Here is a 25,609-nt window from a genome sequence, read left to right as displayed (position 1 = left end):
TGTCTGGCTGTTATAACTCAGTTAACTGCCCAAACAAACTCTAATATTAATAAGGGTCTTATATTAGCAAGGGTCAAGACCCCAACTAAAGCAAACACTCATCTCCACGATGGTGGCTTAAAAATTGTGATTTTTCTCCTTTGGTGATTCTGCGTGTTCGTCTATATCGGATGTCCAGAAAACGTCAAAAAAGACGTCATAAAAACTTTCATTCTGGCCCCTCAGTGGACGTCTTTTCAACCTGAGACAAGACCTCAAAAAGACGTCTTCTGGACGTAATTTGCTCAGTGGGTTGTGTTACAGATGCCAGTAGCCACATCTACTATCATGGCGCGTAATAATCTGTTTGATTGCAAAATGTAGGTTATGGCTGTATGAATTGAAATAAAATAAAATCGATACCTGCGGGATTGTTCACAGACAGGATACACAGTTCAACTAATAGGATCTTCGTCGCTGGCAAACAATAGGATGTATTTGCAGATTTGTTTTTAATTAATTGTAGGTCCACTGTCACTTCCTCCACCGCTCCGAGTGAGAAACCGCTTCAGATGATTCAGTGCGAGCAGGAACTGAACAAAACAAACTGATTAGCGAACCAATTTAGACAGTTTTGCCAACTTGTTTGATCAATTACTTTAATAGAATCGACTCAAAAGAGTAATTCTTTTGTGAATGGGGCTTCGTTCATGAAAAAAAGAAACTTGCGCGTACTGTAACATTAATTCGTACAGTATTGCATTAAAGTAACGAGAGGAACGACGGCCAGCGTAGCGAAGTAAAAATATTTTTTTTTCATTAGAAATGTAGGCCTACTCAAGTTAAAGTAAAAGTACCCAAACTTAAATCTATTCTAAAAAGAGAAAAATTTCTAAAAAAAAGTGTTCAAGTAAATGTAACTAAGTAAATGTATTTCGTTACTACCCACCTCTGGTGCAGAATAGCATCAGCCAGGAGGGACACAGAAAAGCATCTGGCATTATCAAGTGATATCAACTCCTTACCGTTTCGACATACAAGACCAGTTGTTCTGCTACGGACAGCCACATGTCTAAAATGGACAGAGGAGTGAAGCATTATGGGCGCAGACCAGAAAACATAAGAAAAGACAATGAAAAACTGTGTCTTATAATGAGGACATCGATGTCCAATTGGATAACAAGAAATTGGTAAGCATAACCTGTCATTATCATTGTAAGACTTTAGGCAGAAACACACCAAACAGGCGGAGACGAACTGTAAAATGTAATTAGTTGAGTTTACTTAGAAAGCTTAATTAAACTGTTGGGTTTACTTAAAAAACTTAAGGAAACCGATTGCCTTAAATTTAGCAAGTTAACTCATCATTTTGAATTGATAAAACTAGCTACCACACAGTACAGAGTACTTAGAAATCTCGAGTATTCACTGTAAAATGTAATTAGTTGAGTTTACTTAGAAAGCTTCATTAAACTGTTGGGTTTAGCTACCACACAGTACAGAGTACTTAGAAATCTTGAGGATTGGTAATTCAGTTTTACAAATTGAGTACTTAGTTCAGTCATGTTAAAAATCTTGTTCACATTATGTAGAAACTGCCTTAATTTCTCAAGCATTTTTACTCAGTTGCAGCAATGGACCATACATTTATTTGTATTTATTAAACTGGAGATACTGTTGAAAATAATAAAGTTTGTGATCACCATCATGGTGGAAAGTGTTTGCTTTAGTTGGGCTCTTGACCTTGACTTTTAACATTAGTGTTTCTCTGGCTGTCGTAACTCAGTGTTTGTAAGACACAGCTGTTATGGTGAAAAAAGCCAAGAGAAATGCTGGGATTGATCTGTTGGATCTTTCATGATGATATCGTTGAATCCAGATGATTTAATTCTGAGGTTTGTACTTGATCAAAACTGTGGTTTGTTTATATAAACAACTAAATATCTGATTGCTGAAATTAGATCCAGAGACTAAGCACAGTTGAGATCATATATTTTTAATATGTTACTCAAAAAACATTTTGGGATACTTTTAGACACACAGAGACATCAATAATCAGCGTGTAAATCTCAACCATGGTGACATGCAATGCATGCTGGGAGCCATCATAAAACTCATCCATGGCTCCCAGCATGCATTGCAGCATGAAGCATGTCACCGTTGTTGAGATTTACACGCTGATTTTTGATGTCTCTGTGTGTCTATATAGTCCAAAATGTTTTTTGATTAAACAAACTTTTAGATTTCAACAGTGCTCTATCTCTCGCTACAGTTTCATTGTTTATTAAAAAATACTTAATTGTTTTTAATGACAAACCAAACTTTTGACCAAGTGTTAACCTCAGGATTAAATCTGTGGGTATTCAATGACATCATCAGGAAAGATGCAACAGATCAATCCCAGTATTTCTCTTGGCTTTTTTCAGCATAACAGCTGCATCTTACAAACACTGAGTTACGACAGCCAGAGAAACACTAATGTTAAAAGTCAAGGTCAAGAGCCCAACTAAAGCAAACACTTTCCACCATGATGGTGATCACAAACTTTATTATTTTCAACAGTATCTCCAGTTTAATAAATACAAATAAATGTATGGTCCATTGTTGCAACTGAGTAAAAATGCTTGAGAAATTAAGGCAGTTTCTACATAATGTGAACAAGATTTTTAACATGACTGAACTAAGTACTCAATTTGTAAAACTGAATTACCAATCCTCAAGATTTCTAAGTACTCTGTACTGTGTGGTAGCTAAACCCAACAGTTTAATTAAGCTTTCTAAGTAAACTCAACTAATTACATTTTACAGTGAATATTCAAGATTTCTAAGTACTCTGTACTGTGTGGTAGCTAGTTTTATCAATTCAAAATAATGAGTTAACTTGCTAAATTTAAGGCAATCGGTTTCCTTAAGTTTTTTTTAAGCAAACCCCACAGTTTAATTAAGTTTTTTAAGTAAACTCAACTAATTACATTTTACAGTGTATAGTGGCGATGAAAGCAGACTGTGGGGTTGGATCACGTCGGCAGCGTCTGTGTCCAAAGTTGCTCTGACACACCAAACCTACGGCCGACGGCCATTCTGCGCCTGAGTAAAATGAAATGCATTTCCGTACCAGCAGGTGGCAGTAGCTGAACAGCCAATCAGAATGATCAGATGGTCCAATGGACCGACGCTGATTCCACACGATTCGGAAAAAAACAACGAGGACCAACTTCAGCCGAATGCGGAGCACACTGAGAAAACTTAATTCGCCCACAAACAAAAACCACCGATCGTCGGGATGGTGTGTTTTTTGTGCCTTTTGATGTCATACACCGATCGGTCTGTGTGTAGCTCCGCTTCAAGTCTTTTATGAGTGGTCCGCTAAATCACAGTTTCACTAAGTTCGTTCAAAACGCAGATTCAGAAATGAAACGTGTATTGCTGGAGACAAACAGTTCAGCTTTCTCTTTATAGTTTCATTTTACCAAAATTGAACAAAACAGACAATATTTTGCCTAAAATAACACAATATAAACTTACTGAAAATCAGTATTGAATTTTGCACTCATTATATTTGTAACAAAAACAGCACTCGTGCAATATTGCACTCTGTTGTGATAGGCTACTGCTTAACTCACATGATAAATATGAGACAAAAATCTCAATCTGGCATTTTTGCTCCAATATCTTGAATTTTATGGACATTCTAAATGCATTCTATAAGCTCCATCGTGTAGTGAGTTGTTGCCCTGCATTATTCGTCATCAGGCAACTGTATGTAATATCAGATGACCTACAAATGTTTGGGGCGGGGCAAGTGCGTTAAATGCAATAAAAATCTTAATGCCTTTTTTTTTTTACCATAATTAATCAATAATGCGTTAAATCGACAGTAAGAATGCAGGACGTTTGCTGTGAGGGTTAGGGGATAGAGTATAGAGTTGCAAGAAAAAGTTTGTGAATCCTTTGGATTTTCTGCATAATTGATCATTTCATCAATTGCTCAATGTCATATTCATCAAAGTCACAAGTGTGGTTGACATAATTACATTATCATGTCTTCATTTAATATCTAATTAATCATTCACAGTGCTTTGAAAAAAGTAAGTAAAAAGTTTATAGTGGGCAGTTTAACTTCTCAAGACAAACTCATGAACAGTAGGGACGGTAAGATTCACAGATTCGCATCGGTGTATCCGTATAAAAGTTAACGATGCGGTGCATCGATTTAAAAAAGTGTGCATCAGATACAAGTTGGCATTTGTATCGCAATGCATCAGTTCTAATATAACTGCATCAGTCAAAACCGATTTATTAATAAATAATTATTAGTAGATGCGCAATACTTTTATTATTTAGAAAGTGGCCAATAATTTGTGACAAATAGTTTTAAATATAGATTGATTTCTTCTCTCTAAACTGTTTTCCAAGCGTGTTCTCTCATCACCACTGCTGCTACTTGTATGTGCAACATGTTCTCCAAATAATGCGTCCAGGTCATTTGTCACTTCCTTTTGATGATGTTTTATTAACAGAATTCGAGAGGATCAAGTTCAAATAATTAACCTAATTAGCACAGGTGGAGAGCATTCAGTTAATCAACTCAACCAATGTCAAAAGGTATAAATTCAGCAGACTGACTTCTGTTCATCTGAGAGTTTATCAGTGTTCCTCCTCCATGCCATTGCCTCACTTATAGTTCTATCTACTTTTACCACACCGGGGGGAGAACTCTGGTTTCGGGACAAAATTCCGAGCTTGGAGCCCTATCCCTGGACAGCACGCCAAATAAGCAAAACTTTACTCCATTTAATTATATGGATATGTGAACTCGTGAATCACAGGGAAAACTACCGTGCCAAATGATGCAGGGAAAGCAGCACAATGAATTGTAGCAAAAGACAGGTGAGCCAGTGGATATCACAATTATACACAAGCCTCTGAAATTATGTGTGTGTGAAGTGAAGGACTGTAAGAGCAGCCACAAATCAAATAACCGCGCTGCCGTCTCTGTCTCAGAAATCAGAGCTTGGTCAAGGGTGTATATTTAAATGTTTTAAACATTGTATAATATCATAGACAAATAAGTGTACTGTAAACTCTATTAATGAAATGAGCCAAGTGCAATCGTAAATCCAATAGCTGCATTTCTCTTGCGTCTCTCAGAAATCAGCTTTGTCAAGTGTAGGCTACTTAAACACTACATCATACACAATTTGTATAATTTGATGTGTGTATTTAACCCTTGTGCAACCTTATGGACATTTTTGTCCATTTCAGTTTAGTTTTTTGTTATAAGTGTGCCTTAGTTAATGCCAACTACATGAATTTTGGCTCAGGTGTTTATATTTATTGGAATTTTAATATTTTACCCTAATTTCCTTCAAAAAATCAATTTTAGCCTCCATACAAAAAATACTCACACTCAGCAGCATTTGGACAAAAATGTCCACATTGAAACCCATTAAAACTGCATTTTTTTAACCCAGGGCCATTTGACTATAAAATGATACAATATTTGCAAATAGGCATTCATTCTATCAGCAAGGCTTCAAATTTGACATTTTTACCATTTTTTACTAGATTGTGCTATATTTTCAAATTTGGCATATAAAAGAAATACTCGCTTTATTTGTGTTTTCTGCTTATGCATATTATAGAGTAAATTGGAAAAGCTATAATTGTGTGGGTATGTTGGTAAGGATGTCAGAGTGTAGTTTGTGTTTACTGAAAATGTAATGTGTGTAATTAGTTTGAAAAAATTATATTGTACTGGCAATCAAAAATCCCACTCCATGTATGAGTCACACCCTTGGCAGGGTCATAGGGTCATGTGTAGGGCCATATGAAAAAAAGTCAAAGAAGGTTAATGAGCTTTGAGGTTATTCTTTTTCACCCAAACACGCATCTTAACCCTTGATTGCATTTTTTCACTTGTTATTGTTTTTGTACGGAGATAAAAGGTACGCTTGAATTTGAAGTAGAAGTTCAGAAGCCCCTAAACACATTATTTTAGTTTTCACCACAAGAAAATGCTGATTTTTTAGTCTGGTAGATTTTATACAAAGTTTAACCCCTTAACTGTCACAGTCCCACTGGTCGGGCGCCTCCCAACCAGCACACCCTTGTTTAGCACATGGTTTAGCCCAGATGAAATGAACACTACTCAGTGTGAACACTACAGGCTATTAAATGTAACACTGAATTGTTATTGGAGTTAATGAGATAATTAGGTGATAACGAGCAGAATCACTGAAGGACAGAGAAACAACAAGAACTACGACTTCAGTCACAGCCTTCGATGAAATCAACTGATGATAAAAGACATTAAATCACTGAAGATCTGATCAAACATCTCCACAAACAGCATTACCAGCTTCACTTATTACTAACCAGACTGACTTTATTTCTGACATACATCTACAGAAGCTCTTATTGAGAATTACCAGAGGTTTAGATGTTGATGATTTGTTGAAAATAATAGTTTTGTTTGATGTCACCATGATTGAGGTCAGTAGTTGCTTCAGTTAGGCAGTTTGACTCTTGACTTCATTAGTGTTAGTTTTTCTGTGTCTGTTATAGCTGTTTGTTATTGGCAACAATGACAAGAGAAAATATGATCCGCTGCTTTATGATAAGAATATAACTGTCATGTAGTGGCTTAATTCACCGATCTAATGGCTGAGCTTTATTTGAGTAAAATATTAAGTTTGTGTTGACTCTTCTAGAAATACAATGATAAAACGGTTTTAGTCAGAAAAGCTGAATGAATTTTAAAACGCATTGTACACTAAACACTTTAAACTCCAGCAAAACTTCCTCACACACAGACATCTACAATCAACGTATGAATCTCAACAATGGTGACATGCTTTATGCCACAATGCATTCTGGGTGCATCATGCAAAACTCATCCATGGACCCAAGAATGCATTGCAGCATTAAGCATGTCACCATTGTTGAGATTCATGCGCTGATTCTTGATGTATGTTTGTGAGGATATCTCACCGTAGTTTAAAGTGCTTAGTGTACCTCTGTTTTAAAATCATTCAGATTTTCTGATTAAAACTGTGCTGGATCTTTACATGAATCACATTAAAACACAGTTAGTAAGATATTGCTCATATTAAACTCAGTTATAAGATCAGTAAATTAAGCCACTGCGCAGAGATTATATTATCATAAAGCTGACACAGCATCAGATTGTGTTTTCTCTTGTTCTTCTTGCCATAACTAATTCAGTTACAGCAGCCAGAGAAACCCTGACATTATAAAAACAAGTCAAACTACTCAACTAAAGTAAACACTGATCACCATGATGGTAACATAAAAAAAATCAATAAAACATCAACAACAAAAAAACTCTCTCTTAATTCTCAATAAGAGCTTCTGTATATGGAGTTGTTTAATCCTCTGCTGAGATCTGGAGAGATTTAATGTCTTCTTTTATCTTCAGTTGATTTCATCTAAGGCTGCGGCTGAAGTCAGTTATAGTTCTAGTGTTTCAATTTTTTTTTGTTCTTGTTTCTCTTTCTTTCGTTCATTCTTCTTGTTAACAGCAGCTATCTTCATTAATTCTCAATCATCACTCAATTAATTACTTAAATATCTCATTAAATCCAACAGTGATTCAATGTAACATTTAACAGCCTGTAGTGTGCACTCTGAACAATGTTCATTTCATCTGGGCTAAACCATGTGGGCCCTACATGGGTGTGCTGGCTGAGAGGCGTCCCGCCAGCGGGATCGTGACAGTTAAGAGGTTAAGTTCACACAGGTGTCCTCACAGCCAAACCTATAAATATGTGGTGCTTGAGGGGTTGATCATTTCATTGTTTGAAGAGATGTTACTCAGCAGAGGAAGCTCTGAAGCTAGTGTTGCCCACTGACAGTGATACAGGTGCATTAGAAGCCGAGGATGTAAAGAAACCGATTTGTAAAGCATTAAAATTCTGAAAATGAATGAATGTTTGGTATCTATGGAAAGAATAGATGCTGGTTAAAAAATTTACATCAGTGAAAGTGGAAAAAAATATGAATATATAATATTTCTATGACAGTTTTTTGGCATGGACATTTTTGTCCATTTTGCAGCTATGTGTAACTTTTTTTTTTTTTTTTGCATGCACAAGGGTTAAATGTTTAAAACATTGTCTGATATAATACATGACTGAGTACAACTGCAAACAATATGAATGAAATGAAACAAGATAGCATGTCAAATGGGCTCTGTCCATCTTTTCTACTACTTAGCCTGATGTTTCTGTCTATTTAAACCTTGTATGATATGATCTTGTTATTCAACCAATAAAAAGCTCAACCGTTACGTGTATTGTAGGTCTTACAAAGCTGTCTTGGCTTAGGATAGCAAGAATGGTACATCTCTATAGCGACAGATTTGGGGTTCGGGTCGGGTCAGGTCAAATGATCCCGCATACGGGCCGGAATCGGGCCCTAATTTAAAGCCAGTGCAGACCTCTCTCACTGCGCAATGTGCCGTCGGGGTGACGTCTTTTTCATGTAATTTTTGGACGTTCAAATTCGGTTCATTGAAGGGGTTGTTTTGTAACGCCAGGCGACGTCTTTTTTCGACGTCTTCTGCACATCTAATGTTGACGTCCGTGAACCTCCGTGTAAGGGCTATTATAGTCCAAATGTGGTTGTTTGTGGACGTCTTTTCAACATCAACTTTAGACTTATTTTGGACGTCGTTTTTATAACTTCTATAACTGTGGTCCCATGTTTCCAGAGGGTGGAGGACATGCTTTTCTGTGCCAGTTAAAATTAAAGCTACAGGAGAATTAACTGGCACAACATGTCCTCCACCCTCTGGATACATGGGACTACATACAACACTACAGTTATACAAATAAATTCAATATCACCATTTTCATCTATATTCAAAAATAAATGCAGCGAGGCTGAAAAGCTGTGCCGTCATTTTGCAATGGTTGAAAACTCGCGCGAAATGCCTGTTGTGTTGCCTCGACCAATCAGAGTGGCGTTTATTGGTTGGGTTATGATGATGTGCTGCCTCGACCAATCAGAGTGATGTTGACTGGTTTTGTCTCTTTGGCTGAAATCCAAAGCCCTTGATAGAGAGTTGTCCTCGCCTGTCCTTTAGCTGCTGTTGGTTCTTTTTAAATTAGAAATAAGGAGGATAGTATATGCTACCATGAAATTATTTTCTGAACTATAATTTCCCACAAATTGCATTTCCAAATAAATAAACAGATACATGCAAAAATACATATGCATAAAGAAATATCTTGATTAGGCTACTTTAAATAAACCAGTGAAAGAAAAACAGGAAAATGTAAAAATAAATAAATAAATAAATAAATAAATAAAAAAATAGGAATTCACGTAATAAATCGTGTTTGTTTCTAAATAATCTGTACGAGAAGAGTTCAGATGCAAAAGCCTCTAAGTGCCATCTGAATTTCTTCTAGAATGATCATTTTTATAAAGCAAAATCCCCAGTGTTAAATTAACACCCAAAGTGAACTTATGAGTCCATCTTACCGGGTGTTAAAAAGTTACACTGAAGCAGTGTTAAAGTTAATAAGATAATTGATTGATGATTGAGGGATGATTGACAATTAGTGGAGACACCTGATGATAATAAGCAGAATCACTGAAGAAACAACAAGAGAAAAAGAGAGAGACACAACAACTACAACTGACTTCCAGCCATTAAACATTATTACACTTATTATTAACCAGTTTGATTTGATTTCTGTCACACATCAACAAAAGCTCTTACTGAGAATGAACAGATGTTTAGATGTTAATGTTTGAATGAAAGTTTAGTTTGAAGTCACCATGATGGTGAAAAGCATTTCCTTTAGTTGGTCTCTTGACTCTATTAACATTAATATAACTCTGGCTGCTCCAGCTTTGTGTTTGTAAAGCACTTTTGTTATGGTCAGAGAAACTATGATCTGGACTGTGTTTCCCAATAGTGATGTGAGCTAAAGGTTATCAATTTAGGTTTACAATGCTTTGGGAATCACAGTCATAAGGGTTTTGTTAAGATGGTGATATTCTCTTTGTGAAATAGTCAGATTCATTGATGACATCCATACAAAGATAGCAATCATCATAATATGTGTGTTCTTTAATTATTAGGTGTGCAACGGATCGCAGTTAATCCGTGATCCATACGGATAAGGTCCAACGGTTCGGCACGCATGTGATTCGCGGATTAACTGCTATATTTAACCATCATAGAGTGAAAGTTTGTAATTTGGACGTGTTTTGTCTCGCCAATTAACACATTCAAACGACTTTAAAAGAGGAAGAAGAGGTAAAAATCGGGACTCGCGAACTGTAATCTGTGCGCACAGCCCCCCGAAACGCGTGCATGATGAGAGTCAGACAGCGCTCGAACACCGAATGAATTCCGCTTTCGCGTTTACTTGCGATTGAAAGGAAACATACACACAACATTATGTCAAAATGCCTGTCTCGGCAAGTATTCTCTCGGTTATGTCATAAGTGTAGTGTTGAGAAAGAAACCGGATGTGTGTCAGTTATTTGGTCCGTGCTTTCCTTCTTAAAGTGACAGCAGCCTTTGCTGTCATTAATGTTAGTAAAAAAAAAAAAAAAAAAAAAATCATTATCATCATCTACTATGTACGAGAGAAAAGAAGATAGTGAGGAGAGCAGTCAGGAGGAAAGTGATTAGGACAGCTTTTAGGATGTGTCGTGTAAAGTGTGAGTACCAAGCAAAATCTCCAGGTACTCCCTTGAGAACCAGACCAAAAAAGTTAAGTGCACCCCTGTCTACATGACTGTCAATACTGGATGTCACCAATGAATTTGACCATTTCACAAGGAAACAAAACCATTACTGTGATTCCCAAAGCATTGTAAACCTAAACTGATAACCTTTGATTCACATCACTATTGGGAAACACAGCCCAGATCATAGTTTCTCTGACCATAACAAAAGTGCTTTACAAACACAAAGCTGGAGCAGCCAGAGTTATATTAATGTTAATAGAGTCAAGAGACCAACTAAAGGAAATGCTTTTCACCATCATGGTGACTTCAAACTAAACTTTCATTCAAACATTAACATCTAAACATCAGTTCATTCTCAGTAAGAACTTTTGTTGATGTGTGACAGAAATCAAATCAAACTGGTTAATAATAAGTGTAATAATGTTTAATGGCTGGAAGTCAGTTGTAGATGTTGTCTCTCTCTTTTTCTCTTGTTGTTTCTTCAGTGATTCTGCTTATTATCATCAGGTGTCTCCACTAATTGTCAATCATCCCTCAATCATCAATCAATTATCTTATTAACTTTAACACTGCTTCAGTGTTACTTTTTAACACCCGGTAAGATGGACTCATAAGTTCACTTTGGGTGTTAATTTAACACTGGGGATTTTGCTGTGGTATAGTTAAGTACTTTCACTTAAATGACAATTAATATGTAATTTGCATTGCCATTTAAGTGAAATTATTGAACTTAAATATACAAGCTTGATAAAAATGATAATTCTAGAAGAAAATTTCAGATGGCACTTTCAGAAAGGCTTTTGCATCTGAGCTCTTCATGTATTAATCATGTTGATAGGCCCTATAAAACAAATATTACATATTAATCATGTACATTTCCTGCATCTGTTATTGACGTCCAAATGACGTCCAAAAAAATTACCCCGTTCAAAGGTCAAATGTTGAACGTCAAGATGACGTCCAAGTTGGGTCATGGTTGGACGTCCAAATAGTGGACCTAGTTTGGACGTTGAATAGATGTTCAGAAATGGTCATGGACCGACGGACCTAATATAGACATGATCTGCACGTCTATCCAACATCCAGTGTTCAGTGGGCTAGACCGTAGAGGGCACTGTTGTCACTGTGCCGCATGATCTCGATTACAGCACACAAAGTCAAGTCAAGTCAAATTTATTTATATAGCGCTTTTACAATTGGTAATTGTTTCAAAGCAGCTTTACATATTAGAAGCACAGAAAAAAGGGAAGTGGTTAAAACTGTACAAACAAGCGTGGTAATATGTAACATATACAAGATGGTGCTACATTAAGCCAATGTCGGCTGACTTCCAGGGGTGGAAAAAAACCCCTAGGAGAAAAACCCAGCGTGCTAGCACTGGGAAAAAAGTCCTAGGAGGGAAAAAACCCCTTGGAAGATATATATATATGTAAATGTATATGGAGATCAAAATCTGAATTGTACATTTTTATAATAGAGATTAAAAATAGATTATATATAAATATATGTAAGCGGATACAGGGATTAAAAATCTGAATTATAGATGCAGCCAGAATTGGATCTTTAGGCCCATTGTCTCCTGGGCTACGTTGTAGTCAGGTCCAGACACAGGTTCTCCATCTGATCTGGATACGGCCTGGATCCAGCACCCGGCAAACCTCAGGATAAGCAGAGAGACAGATATTAGCGTAGATGCCATTCTTATTCTGATGTACAGGTATATCTAGTGTTATAGGAAATGTTCTCGGTTCCGGCCGACCTAATTATTGCAGCGTAACAATCCTTTAACGGATTTGAAAAATGTTAATGTATTGATAATGTGTTATGTGTACCCAGCCAGCAGAGCCATGTGGGGCCCAAATGGGTTTGACCTGGGCTATCTAACTGGGACCCAGCCAGTTTTGCACCCAGTTTCCATGTAGGCCCCACATGGATTTGCCCAGATGAAATGAACACTGCTTAGTGTGCACACTACAGGCTGTTAAATGTAACACTTAATCAGTGTTGGAGGTAATGAGATAATTAAGTGATTGAATAATGATTTTGTATTAGTGAAGAACACCTGCTGTTAACAAGCAAAATCACTGAAGGAAAGAGAAACACAAGAACTACTTCCAGCCACAGCCTTGGATGAAATCAACTGAAGATAAAATACATTACATCTCTCAAGATCTGATTAAACAACTCCACAAACAACATTAGCTTCACTTATTACTAACCAGACTGACTTTATTTCTGTCAGACATCTACAGAAGTTCGTATTAAGAATTAAGAAGAGGCTTAGATGTTGATTACTTATTTGAAAGTAATAGTTTGATTTGATGTTACCATTGTGGCGATCAGTGTGTGCTTTAGTCAGGCTCTTGACTTTTTAACATTAGTTTTTCTCTTGACAGCTGTGTCTGTTTGTTATGGCGAGAACAGCAAGAGAAAATATAATCAGATGCTGTAAGCTGATTGATGATAAGAATATAATCATCATATATTGGCTTTACTCATTGATATTATGTGGGAGGTTTATACGGGTAGTATGTTATTAATTCTGTTTTATTGTTATGATTCTACAGCAAGAGAATAATAGAATTTAATCAGAACGTCAAACGATTTATAACACACCATTTACATATTTTGGGCTCCTGTGAGTTTTACTCGCACACAGACATCAAGAATCAGCGTATGATTCTCAACAATGGTGACATGCTTCAATGGTGCAATGCATTCTGGGTGCATCATATGAAACTTATCCATGGCTCCCAGAATGCATTGCAGCATGAAGCATGTCACCATTGTGGAGAATCATACGCTGATTCTTGATGTCTGTGTAAGTGAATCTTGCAAGAGGTTTGAAGTGTTTAGTAATTGATGTGTTTTTCAAATTTTCTGATTAAAACATTTTTATTGTTTTAAATCAAGAAAAGATCCAGCACAAATTTAAACACATTTTGCTCATTAAAATCAGTCAGATCAGTGATTTAAGCCACTAAATGATAACTATATTTTTATCATTTAGCAGCCAACCACATTGTCTCTTGTTTTTCTTGCCATAACAAACAGCCTGAGAAAAAATTAAAAGTTATAGTTAAGAGTCAAACTGCCTAACTGAAGTAAGCGCTGACCTCGATCACGGTGACATCAAACCAAACGTATTTTCAACAAATCATCAACATCTAAACCTCTGGTAATTCTCAATAACAACTTTTGTAGATGAATGGCAGAAATAAAGTCAGTCTGGTTAGTGATAAGTGAAGCTGGTAATGCTGTTTGTGGAGTTGTTTAATCAGATCTTCAGTGATTTAATGTCTTTTATCTTCAGTTGATTTCATCGAAGGCTGTGACTGAAGTCGTAGTTCTTGTTGTTTCTCTGTCCTTCAGCGATTCTGCTCGTTATCACCTAATTATCTCATTAACTCCAATAACAATTCAGTGTTACATTTAATAGCCTGTAGTGTGCACACTGAGCAGTGTTCAGTTCATCTGGGCAAATCCATGTGGGGCCTACATGGAAACTGGGTGCAAAACTGGCTGGGTCCCAGTTAGATAGCCCAGGTCAAACCCATTTGGGCCCCACATGGCTCTGCTGGCTGGGTATGCAAGAGCAAAGAGATGTGTTTTTAGTCTAGATTTAAACTGACAGAATGTGTCTGCTTCCCGAACAATGCTAGGAAGATTGTTCCAGAGTTTAGGCGCTAAATAGGAAAAGGATCTGCCGCCTTCAGTTGATTTTGATATTCTGGGTATTATCAACTGGCCTAAATTCTGAGATCGCAATAAACGTGAAGGACTATAATGCATTAAGAGCTCACTTAGGTACTGGGGAGCTAAACCATTTAGAGCTTTATAAGTAAGTAGCAAGATTTTAAAATCTATACGATGTTTAATAGGGAGCCAATGTAATGTTGACAGAACTGGGCTAATATGGTCATACTTTCTGGTTCTAGTAAGAACTCTAGCTGCCGCATTTTGGACCAACTGTAGTTTGTTTAAAAGCCGAGCAGAACAACCACCCAGTAGAGCGTTACAATAATCTAGTCTTGAGGTCATGAATGCATGAACCAGCTGTTCCGCATTTGTCATTGAGAGCATATGTCGTAATTTAGATATATTTTTTAGATGGAAGAATGCAGTTTTACAGATACTAGAAACATGACTTTCAAATGAAAGATTGGTATCAAAGAGCACACCCAGGTTCCTAACTGAGGACGAAGGTTTAATGGAGCACCTGTCAAGTGTTAGAGAGTATTCAAGGTTTTTTCGTGAGGAAGTTTTTGGTCCAAAGATTAGGATATCAGTTTTTTCTGAATTTAATAATAAGAAATTTCTTGTCATCCAGTTTTTAATGTCAGCTATGCATTCTGTTAGTTTTGTGAATTTGTAGGTTTCGTCAGGGCGCGAGGAAATATAGAGCTGAGTATCGTCAGCGTAGCAGTGAAAACTAACACCATGCTTCCTAATTATCTCTCCTAAGGGCAGCATGTACAGAGTGAAAAGCAACGGTCCTAATACTGAGCCTTGTGGTACCCCATATTTAACCTGTGATCGATACGACATCTCTTCATTAACTACCACAGACTGATAACGGTCAGATAAGTATGATTTGAACCATGCCAAAGCAATTCCACTAATGCCAATATAGTTTTCAAGTCTTTTTAAAAGAATGTTGTGATCGATAGTGTCAAAAGCAGCACTGAGATCTAATAACACTAATAGAGAAATACAGCCACGATCGGATGATAGGAGTAGATCGTTTGTAACTCTAACGAGAGCAGTCTCAGTACTATGGTATGGTCTAAATCCTGACTGGAAATCCTCACAGATTCCATTTCTTTCTAAAAAGGAACACAGTTGTGTTGAAACTGCCTTTTCTAGTATCTTTGACAGAAAAGGTAGATTTGAGATTGGCCTGTAATTTACTAAATCTCTCGGATCTAGTTGAGGTTTTTTAATACACAGTAAAATCCACAGAGTTAAATCAACTCTGCTCAGATAACATTTGGTCCCTCTCTGAATAGTGTTAAAATAACACTGAAGCAGAGTTAAAGTTAATGGGATAATTAAGCTATTAATTAACGGATGATTGAACATTAATTATGAACACCTGCTGTTAACAAGCAGAATAACTGAAGAAAAGAGAAACACAAGAACTACAAGTGACTTCAGCCAAAACCATTTAATTGAAATCAACTGAAGGTAAAAGACATTAAATCTCTCAAGATATGATTTACTTATTACTAACCATATTGACTTTATTTCTGTCACGTCTAAATAATTTCTTATTGAGAATTAACATAGGTTTAAATGTTGGTGTTTTATTGGTCAATACATTTTGCCACCATCGTGGTGGTCAGGGTTTGTTTTAGTTGGGCTCTGGACCTTTTAATGTTTTTAAAATAATTTGTGTTTGCGCAATTGCAATAGTGTTTCACAGCAAACACTTGTGCTTTGCCGAATCAAAACACTAAAGGAGCAGATCCTTTCTATGTCATGTTTTTCTCTGCAACAACGTATATGTTGTTGTAAAGTCAGTGCTTATATGCTGATATAATCATTGTGAGATGGCCTGATTATATCCAAAGCAACTGATCATATGTTTAGTCATTTGTACATTTTGGTTTTGCATTAGCAACCCTGTGAAACTACAGCATGAGAAGAAAGTGCTGCAGCAAACAGATATATTTAATTTTAAAACCATGCAGTGCATAAAAAATTGAACTACTGACTCACTTAGACACACACAGACATCAAGAATCAGCATATGAATCTCAACAATGGTGATAAAAATAAGATGCTTCATGCTACAATGCATGCTGGGTATCACCATATGACAAAACTCCCATCATGCACTGCAGTATGAATAATTATTGTCACCACTGTTGAGGATTGTATGCTATATTTTCTTGTATAAGCTTGAGCTGTAATAGCTGCTCATTTTTAGCACTGAAGTATTACGGTGACATTTGTTTAGTGGAATTTTTTTGTTTCTGTTGTAATTTTTTGATAATTGAATCTCAGTCAAGAAATCAAAGAGAACGAGACCTCTTGGGGATGCTTATTTGAAATGGCTTTCAAGCTGCAAACTTATGTGGATCTGCTCCTTTAGTCTTTTGATTCGGCAAAGCACAAGTGTTTGCTGTGAAACACTATTGCAATTGCTCAAACACAAATTATTATAAAAACATAAAAAGGTCAAGAGCCCAACTAAAACAAACCCTGACCACCACGATGGTGGCATAATTTATTGACCAATAAAACACCAACATTTACACCTATGTTAATTCTCAATAAGAAATTATTTAGACATGTGACAGAAATAAAGTCAATATGGTTAGTAATAAGTAATCAGATCTTTTAATCAGATCTTGAGAGATTTAATGTCTTTTACCTTCAGTTGATTTCAATTAAATGGTTTTGGCTGAAGTCACTCATAGTTCTTGTGTTACTCTTTTCTTCAGTTATTCTGCTTGTTAACAGCAGGTGTTCATAATTAATGTTCAATCATCCCTTAATTAATAGCTTTTAATAGCTTTTAATTATCTCATTAACTTTAACTCTGCTTCAGTGTTATTTTAACACTATTCAGAGAGGGACCAAATGTTATCTGAGCAGAGTTGATTTAACTCTGTGGATTTTACTGTGTAAGAGGTTTGATAATAGCCTGCTTAAAGGTTTTTGGCTCATGTCCTAGTGTTAAAGATTTATTAATTATATCAAGAAGTGGACCTACGACCTCTGGAAGCATTTCTATCAGTAGTTTAGTCGGCATTGGGTCTAACATACATGTCAAACAGCGTAAATTCAAACCACAAGGAAATGATGGCAAATGTGATGGTTATTCACATTATAAATGTGACATTAGACTAAATGCAGTTTGGTTGTTTGCAGAGCGTGTGTGGTTAATGATATTTAAATCACTGACGACTGTTTTGACTGTTAATCACTGAAACACAACAGTATGATCTTTTTTCAATTTAGTATACTTTTAATAATCAGTTTATTCAATATCAAACAATGCAATATTCATGTTTCAAATCACCCTTGTTGCTGAAATAGGTAAAGCAGGCCTAATATTGGCTACGGATTAGAAAATAGAAAATATATTACCTAAATTAATTCAATTCACATTTATTTTTATAGTGCTTTTCACGATACATATCGCTAAATTACATAACTGTATTCTCCCCAGGTGAAAAAAGTGCAGTAAAATACACGTTATTCTAGTAAACTTAGTACACTTCCATAATGCACTTAAAGTGCTCTATTTTCGTGCAGTACTTTTGTCCTTAATATACTAAAAGTTCTTCTTAAGACAATCTTAAGAACATCTAAGTGTACTCAACTGTGCTGTTTTGAGACAGCAAATAAAATGTGTTTTTAACATACTGTCTGTATTAAAAAAGTATTTAGTTACCATTTGTAGTACACTTGAACCCATCTTTAAATATATAAATATTCATCAGACATAGAAAATACACTTTTGAATTATTTAAATATAAGAATAATATATGATAAATATATACAAAATGTATTTCCAATTTTTTTTTTTGAAGCTGTGGGTTTTTATTTACTAAGATATATAGGCCTATGTTAGAACGTTTAAGTTTTTAAGCTATTTTACTGAGAAATCCCAGAATAGTGTTGACAATACATTTCTGCGCTTCTGAATGATTCTGTGTGTGCGGCCTGAGCGTGATGTATGAGTCTACAAGCTATACTGAATGTGTGTGTGTTACAGTGCAGCACACATTAGTTTAGAACGGCGATTATAATCACACATTTATTGTGGAGCATTCATTTGTCATTTTGGAAACTCATTGTGGACTTCAAAGATTTCTTGTACTGTTGCGCCCTCTATAGGACCAGCGATTATTTAATGTCAAGCTTAAACCATCAAGGCAGAGCATTAAAGTCGACTAGTCGGTGCAACTCCTACTGTAAATCACTTTAGGTCTTCCGCGGATTTGTAAAATGGACTCTACAAATACAGTTTGACTGGACTGTTCATAAAAACCGAACTCTAGTAAATGGGTTAACGTGTTTACCTGACCACATGCATTGTGGCTTAAACATAATCAATTTAGGGATGTTTAAGAACGTATGTTTATGTTATATTATCTTCCTCAGAGGGACATTATCTACACTACAAGTTTACAGCCATTTCCACAGCATCTCCAGAGTTCAGTGCTGTGGTTGTGTGTGATGACAGACGGATCAAACACTACAATAATGAAGAAAGAGTCTGGATTCTGACTGAAGATGACTGGACTGAATCTCCTAAAGATCCACCTGATTCTAGAGACTGGATCCTCCATCAGATCAGGACTCTGTCAAACTGCACAAACTCACAGTGTTCTGGTGAGATTCATGATTTACTCTCATTCATTATCAGACATTATATTCACTGTAAGTTTGTGATGAGTGTTGTTCTGTGATTGTAGAGCTTCATGTTCTTCAGAGAATAATTGGCTGTGAACTGGAGAAACTTCCTGATGGAACAGTGAATCTGACTGTCTTTGATGAATATGGATTTGATGGAGAGGATTTTATATCCTTTAATTCTGACACTATGAAGTGGATTGATAAAAACCCCAAAGCCAAAGAAACTAAAATGAAATGGGATCTTCACACAGAACGAATCCAGTTCATCAAACATTACCTCAAGACCTGCACTGACTGGATTCTCACATTTAACAACACAAAACAGAGTAAGTTCTGATCAGATCAGTTTAATTGTACCTGGTCTTTCTGTGTGTCGTTGTGTGTATTTGTCTGAAATTGACAAAACAGATCTTAAGGTGATGATACATGGTGCAACTTTTTAAGCAATGTTGCCGAGCAACGTTGCTTGGGCACTTTCCCACTAAGAATGAGCAACAAATATATATCTGGATACGTTAGATCGGTCGTGGGCAATTTTTTGAGATCCTCCAATCAGAATGTTAGCAGCCGATCACGTGGCCGGTTCGGAGATTTCAGAAAAAATTCAAACAAGATGGCGGCCCCTCAGCGGCAGTGAAGCGGAGAAAAGGAGTGTGAACTTTTATCTTTTTACGCTAGTAAGTTGTCATGCGTCAACCCAAAACAGGGAATTTACCTCATATATTGCTTAAAATACCAACAACTGTCCGAAAGTAATGTGTGTATGCTGTAATAAAGTTACATACTAAAAAGACGAGAATTTTCAACATTTGTTGTAGCGTAGGCTGCAGGGCGTTTGACATTTGAATAGCTTTTGATGCGATCGACGCGGGTTCGAATCCGCCTTTTGCCGAACTCGCTCTTCTCCCTTTTCTCCATTTTCCTGTCACAAATCAGATCGAAAAGGCATTTATTTTTAATAAAAATGAAGAAAATATTTGAAAAGTTAAAATAAAGTGCCTAACAAGTGTTTATAATAAAGTATTTATTGAGTTGGCAATAGATTTGCTCCTCTCTGATTAGTTGCTGCCAACTGTCTGTTGCCCTAATTAGATGCCCTGTGTCTCATCAGGTTGCCCGTTGACGGCAACATTGCCCAGCAACATTGCTCAAAAAGTTGCCCCGTGTATCATCACCTTTAGAGTTTGAAATTGTCAAAATTTTACAGTACTTTGGTTTAAATTGTGTCATTTTATATTGGATGCATGCGATATCATTAAGTCCAGGGTTTTGTCCATATGCAGGTTTCTCTACAATATTATTAGATGCAATTGTGTGTGTTTTGTAAATATAAATAATAATACGAAATCTTAAAGAACACTACTCTTTTCACATGGGAGCCACTGAATTCTTGATATTCATTTGTTAATTACTGTACATTATTATTTTCTGCTCCAGGTCCACCAGAAGTTCACATGTTTGTTAGGAAAGCTCCTGATGATCACAGTAAGCTGGTTCTGACGTGTCTGGCCACTGGTTTCTACCCCAGAGATGTTCAGATGAACATTAGATTGAACAGAATTAATCTTGAAGATCAAACATCTTCTGGAATCAGACCAAATGATGATGAAACCTTTCAGATGAGAATCAGTGTGAAGATCGACAGAAATGATAAAGGATCTTATGATTGTCTGCTCATTCACAGCAGTCTGACTGAACCAGTTACAGTAAAATGGGGTAAATATCGTAATTAAGTCTTGAGTGAATATGGTTTTTATACACCAACAGTGTTTTTGCATCAATAACAAATGGAACTTCAATAATACTAGTTAATATTACTTGTTACAAATAATTACGGTTAAACTAAAGTTTAAGAGTTTAAATGCATTTTTTTTAATTCTGCAGATGGAGAATGTTCTGACTGTGAAATGGATTATAGGTGGATTTTTATAACAGGAGCAGCAGCGGTTCTAGTTCTAGTTCTCGCTGTGATTGGTTACATCATCTACAAAAGAAAACAAGGTGAGTTCTAAATATTAAACACTGTTGCTTTAAATGTCTTAATAAATATCCTTTTTTTTTAAAGCCTTTATTTGAAAATATATCAGCTGGTCAGTTTGACATTATATGTGCTGTATGAAGATAAAAATAAGTGAAGCAGTAGAGATTGGATTATTTTCATTATTTAGAATTTATTTGAGTTTTATTTGATAAACACAAAGTTTGAGACATCAGCAGGAAAAGTCTGAAGTGAAATGTTTAAAATTAATCTAAAATAAAATAATCTGTTTTAGCTGGTCAAATTCAAAAGACAGATGACTGGAGAGATGATGGAGAATAACTGCCAATTAATCACCATCTCCAGGCACAGGTATCTCCATATTACATTCATTATCTTTCATTGTGCAGAGAGAGCTGGAAAACACAATCCTAGTAAACTCTGCTGATATAAACCCACAGTCCAGTGTTTAGTGATGCTTTTGATGTGATGAAATATGAAATATAGACTAGACTTGAATGGGAGCTGTTTTGCTTTATGGGCAGTTTAGAAATGCGATGAATGTCATTGTGGTTCATTCAGAAGAGACAATATTCTTGCATTTCAGCTCACTTCTGTTTATCATGTTCTGTAACAAAATTCTCTGTTGTTGTTTCAGACAAATAGACATGATGAAGGACATGTGAAGCCTCTCCGAGTTTAAAATGCTTCTGAGTGCACTGACTACTGTAAAATGACACAATGAATTTACTCTTATTGTGTTGGTGGTTGTGTTCTTAAAGGTGAAGTGTGTAATTTCTACCACTAATGCTGGGTACAAACTAAAAGATTTTTGAAAAAGTGTCCAACTCCATCCTGCTGTCCAAATCCATTTAACTTTGTTCTGCGCCGTGACTGCGTTTGTTATGCTTCAGTCTTCTGTCAGCTCGCTTTCTGACTGGATATTGTTACGTTTCACGGTATAATCTCCAAGCATGTGTGTGTTTGTCCTCGAGCTTTTCAAAGAGAATTTGTAGAGCTATCAAGATAATCAGGCCCAAAATCAGTCTGATGTGGTGTGTACCCAGCATAATAAAATGTGGTTTGAACCTGTATCCTGGACAGTGAGCAGTCTGGACACTGATCTTGTCTGTTAATGCATGGACAAATTCCTGTAGTCCCGCCTCTAAACTCATGCCATTGGTTGATTCAAACAGATCAGTGTCACAGTGTTACACTATTCAGTTAGTCAAACCACCAATGACTTCTAGTTGCAAATTAAGATACAAGAAAGCATTTAACATCCAAAAATTACACTCATCACCTCTAAGAACCCTGTCACTTTAGCGATTTTAGCATTGTTACTTGAATGAAATGTGCATGTTGTGATAAATCACCTCCTCCTCAGGTCCAATTCTGTTCATGGTTGCATTTCATGTGTTTCTTACAAGCTGCAAAAGGCTCATAATTGTTTTATAGAGTGAATGTGTTTAATGTGTATAAATAATGTATCAAATGTCATTATGTATATATATGTATTTTTTTTAATAAAATTTCTAAAACATATAGCTAATTTAGTATGTTTGGCCCTACAGTTGAACTACATATTGTTGTCCAGGAGCTTGGTAAGACATAATGCAATGCAGTTGATAGGAGACAGACGGGTAGATGACTGCTGTATAGTTTGACAGGGTAAAAATGTTTGTAGTTGAGATGACATGAGGATCAGCAGGTCACATGACACAGATGAGTTCATTTTACAGTAGATGCATGGACAGGAATCATATTGAAATGATTCATGCTTTAAATGAATAACAGCTTTTATTTATTTATTTTTTGGCACTTGTGTGACTTTAGTTAAGAGCTCAGAATGATTCTGTTTAAGAGATTGCACTTATACACATAAGTATATGCACTGTGACCTTGAGTAAAACACCAACAACTGCAGGAGATTCATGTAAAAATAAAAACATCTCATTAGTTCATACATCATGAGAGCACTAAATGATTTTGATTTCCATTGGCTGTGATTCTTTCTCTCCGTCATGCAGATTGAGTTTGTCATGTCAATACAGACCACAGCAGCAGTAAATGATAGTGTGAGTGTGTTGTTCTGAATGTTTGAGAGTGGATGGCCCCTGCAGGGGCCCACTGAGAGTCACAGTTTTACTGTGTGATTTGGGTATTTTTGCAAACAGGAGATAATCTGCTTCAACAGACTGTCAATAAAACACTCTCCACATTAACTTTATGTGCTCTTGATCACAGACAACATGGACTAAAAAACGACTTCCTGTCTGGAGACGGACTGTGATTGGACACTGACTGCGAGGGAAAGCAGAGGCTTCTGGGAGATTTCAACTATAAATGCCAGAAAATAAAATAAATACAAAAGCAATGCATATTAATGATTTGAAATCTTGGTGTAAATTGAAAACGTAACATGTAAGATGATTTTCTGGTGTGTTATGTTGATTGCTTATGCTTATGCTTATGCTGTTTATCAGCTGAGGTACTAAAATTCTTAAGATTTGTTTAAAAGATGTTCACAGACGGTCAAATATCAGCATAAGATGATGATCCATCATTGTTTTCAGCAGTGTTTTGGTCTTGTCAAAATAAAGGGATTCATATGGAGTCAAATTAATGCCTTAAAGTTTTGCACAAAAATAAAGTTTTGCAAAACAACAACAACAACAAAAAAAGAATTGAGCAATATTTTTTTTTCCAAATAAAAATAAAGAATTGCAAAGGAAAAATAAAGCATTGAGCGGAGAAAATAAGTTTTGCAAACAAAAATAATAAATTGTAAAATAAAATAAAGTAGTGCAAAAAATATAATCAATTACAAAAATCACTGACAGCTATAATCTTATTTTATCTTTGCCTGTGCATTAGGGGCACTGCACTTGACCTGCGTGAAGTTGGCCCCCCACCCAACGCAAAACGTCGGCAAAATAGTCTCGAACGTTTGTGCTTTGTTTGTGCTGGTTTGTGCCGCTAATTATAATTTTTAATCAATACTGATATGGATCTTATTGTCAATATATTTTAATCTTTGGTGTTTTGCCTGTTACTGCCTGAACTTCACATCTGTAGCGCAGCCATCCATAATCGTGCGTCATGCGAATAAGTCCCAAGATTTTAATATAAGATATTATCAATTAAAAACATGCAGACAAAAATGGTAAAACATTTCTAGGATTGACAACAACAGTACTACAGAAGGCTCATATGCGTTCTCCATCATTATGACTTTGGATTGCTGATCTATTTAAAAAATGTAAAATTAAATTAAAATAAAAAAGGCTTTTTAACAAGTTCAAGTTTAAATTCAACTCTAGCTTTGGAATTTCAGAATGCTCATAGCATCATTTCAGATGTATTATAGTTGATTAATTACAAACCCGATTCCAAAAAAGTTGGGACACTGACAATAGCCTTAAAAAAACTATTTTCGCCATGTTTTTTTGAGTAAAATGACCTGTAACTCAGGATAGGAATGCTATATCAACAAATCCCTCTGTAAAAGCCTTCAGAATATAGCTAAGTATAAGTCTGGAAAGGTTGGTGCTTGTAGGTGCTACTGAAGTGAAGATATCTGACTCTGAGTGTGAGAAAAAACTCATTTTGAGAAAACGGCCTTTAAAGTTTTTATATTGTATAATTTCATTTATTTCTATTGAAACCCAACCTACAAACAAAATATATATTCAGTTTATTAATATCAGTATTATTTAATATTTAAAACACATGGAAATTGATAAATGAATAAATTATTAATAACAATATCCTTAAGCTGAAGAGAACTACCATAACAAACACACATAACAGCAGTCACAAAAACTGCAAACTTCTGCAGTACCTATCTCTCTCACACAGACTACACTCCAGCAACACACTACTACAAAACCCACGATTCTGTGGATCGATGTTAATTTTCAGCCCTGATCCAGCACAGTTAGGACAACATAAACCACTGACTAATTCATACAATCGTGTGACGTGAATTATGAGCCATTCCTGTGTGGCGCGGCTGTCATTCCCAATCCCTCCAACACTCTTTCCCTTTCCAAACAATAGGTTACGCGATGAGACACTCGCTGATGGGGTTTCATCGTCTAATCTGTTGTTTACTTTCTTTTTTACTAGCTTTTGCAAGTGACAGCTGTTGCCGTATTTTCAGTGAAATTTTATGACTTGATTTCGGTGCTGTCGCATTTTCTCTCAGGCGCAGAATAAACAAGGAAGCGTGACGCCTGAGAACCAATCACGTAGACGGAAATTCACACGATCAATCAGATGTGGTTTTCGGCTGTAGATTCCCCGGCAAACTTTCGCGGTTGGTTATTTCTACAAAGGAAATGTCCATATTTGGATTAGACAGCGCTGTTAATGAGACTGAGAGCTTTACAATGATACGAGGCATGACATGTTTCTGTGAATGGAGACGGCACGGGAGCTCGCCTTAGAATGCTAACTTTTGGTGATTTCCGATAGAAATCTAAAGGCGCAAGTTGACAAAATATAATGAAATAACCACCTTAATGTGTAATGTTGACATAT

The 25,609-nt window shown here is 36.1% G+C and overlaps 1 protein-coding gene across 2 annotated transcripts in view; it reads left to right on the top strand.

Moving 5' to 3' along the window:
* Positions 1-23,685, top strand: part of LOC137037511 (zinc-alpha-2-glycoprotein-like) — a 37,692-nt gene extending 14,007 nt beyond the window's left edge. Inside the window, exons 2-7 of one of the 2 annotated variants that reach the window (XM_067411548.1) lie at positions 18,832-19,062; positions 19,146-19,412; positions 20,524-20,802; positions 20,971-21,087; positions 21,360-21,436; positions 23,312-23,685. In XM_067411548.1, the coding sequence (XP_067267649.1) occupies positions 18,832-19,062; positions 19,146-19,412; positions 20,524-20,802; positions 20,971-21,087; positions 21,360-21,406 (941 nt within the window). In that variant the 3' untranslated portion in view covers positions 21,407-21,436; positions 23,312-23,685. Of the gene's footprint in view, positions 1-18,831; positions 19,063-19,145; positions 19,413-20,523; positions 20,803-20,970; positions 21,088-21,359; positions 21,437-21,722; positions 23,285-23,311 lie in introns of those variants that run through there. The other variant, XM_067411547.1, reaches the window with a different exon arrangement.
* Positions 23,686-25,609: the final 1,924 nt, after the last annotated feature.

Source organism: Chanodichthys erythropterus, chromosome 15 (genome assembly GCF_024489055.1).
Source record: "Chanodichthys erythropterus isolate Z2021 chromosome 15, ASM2448905v1, whole genome shotgun sequence".
In the NCBI taxonomy this organism is placed as follows: domain Eukaryota; kingdom Metazoa; phylum Chordata; class Actinopteri; order Cypriniformes; family Xenocyprididae; genus Chanodichthys; species Chanodichthys erythropterus.
Note: the sequence above shows the minus strand (reverse complement) of the source record. Positions and strands in the feature narration are given on the sequence as shown.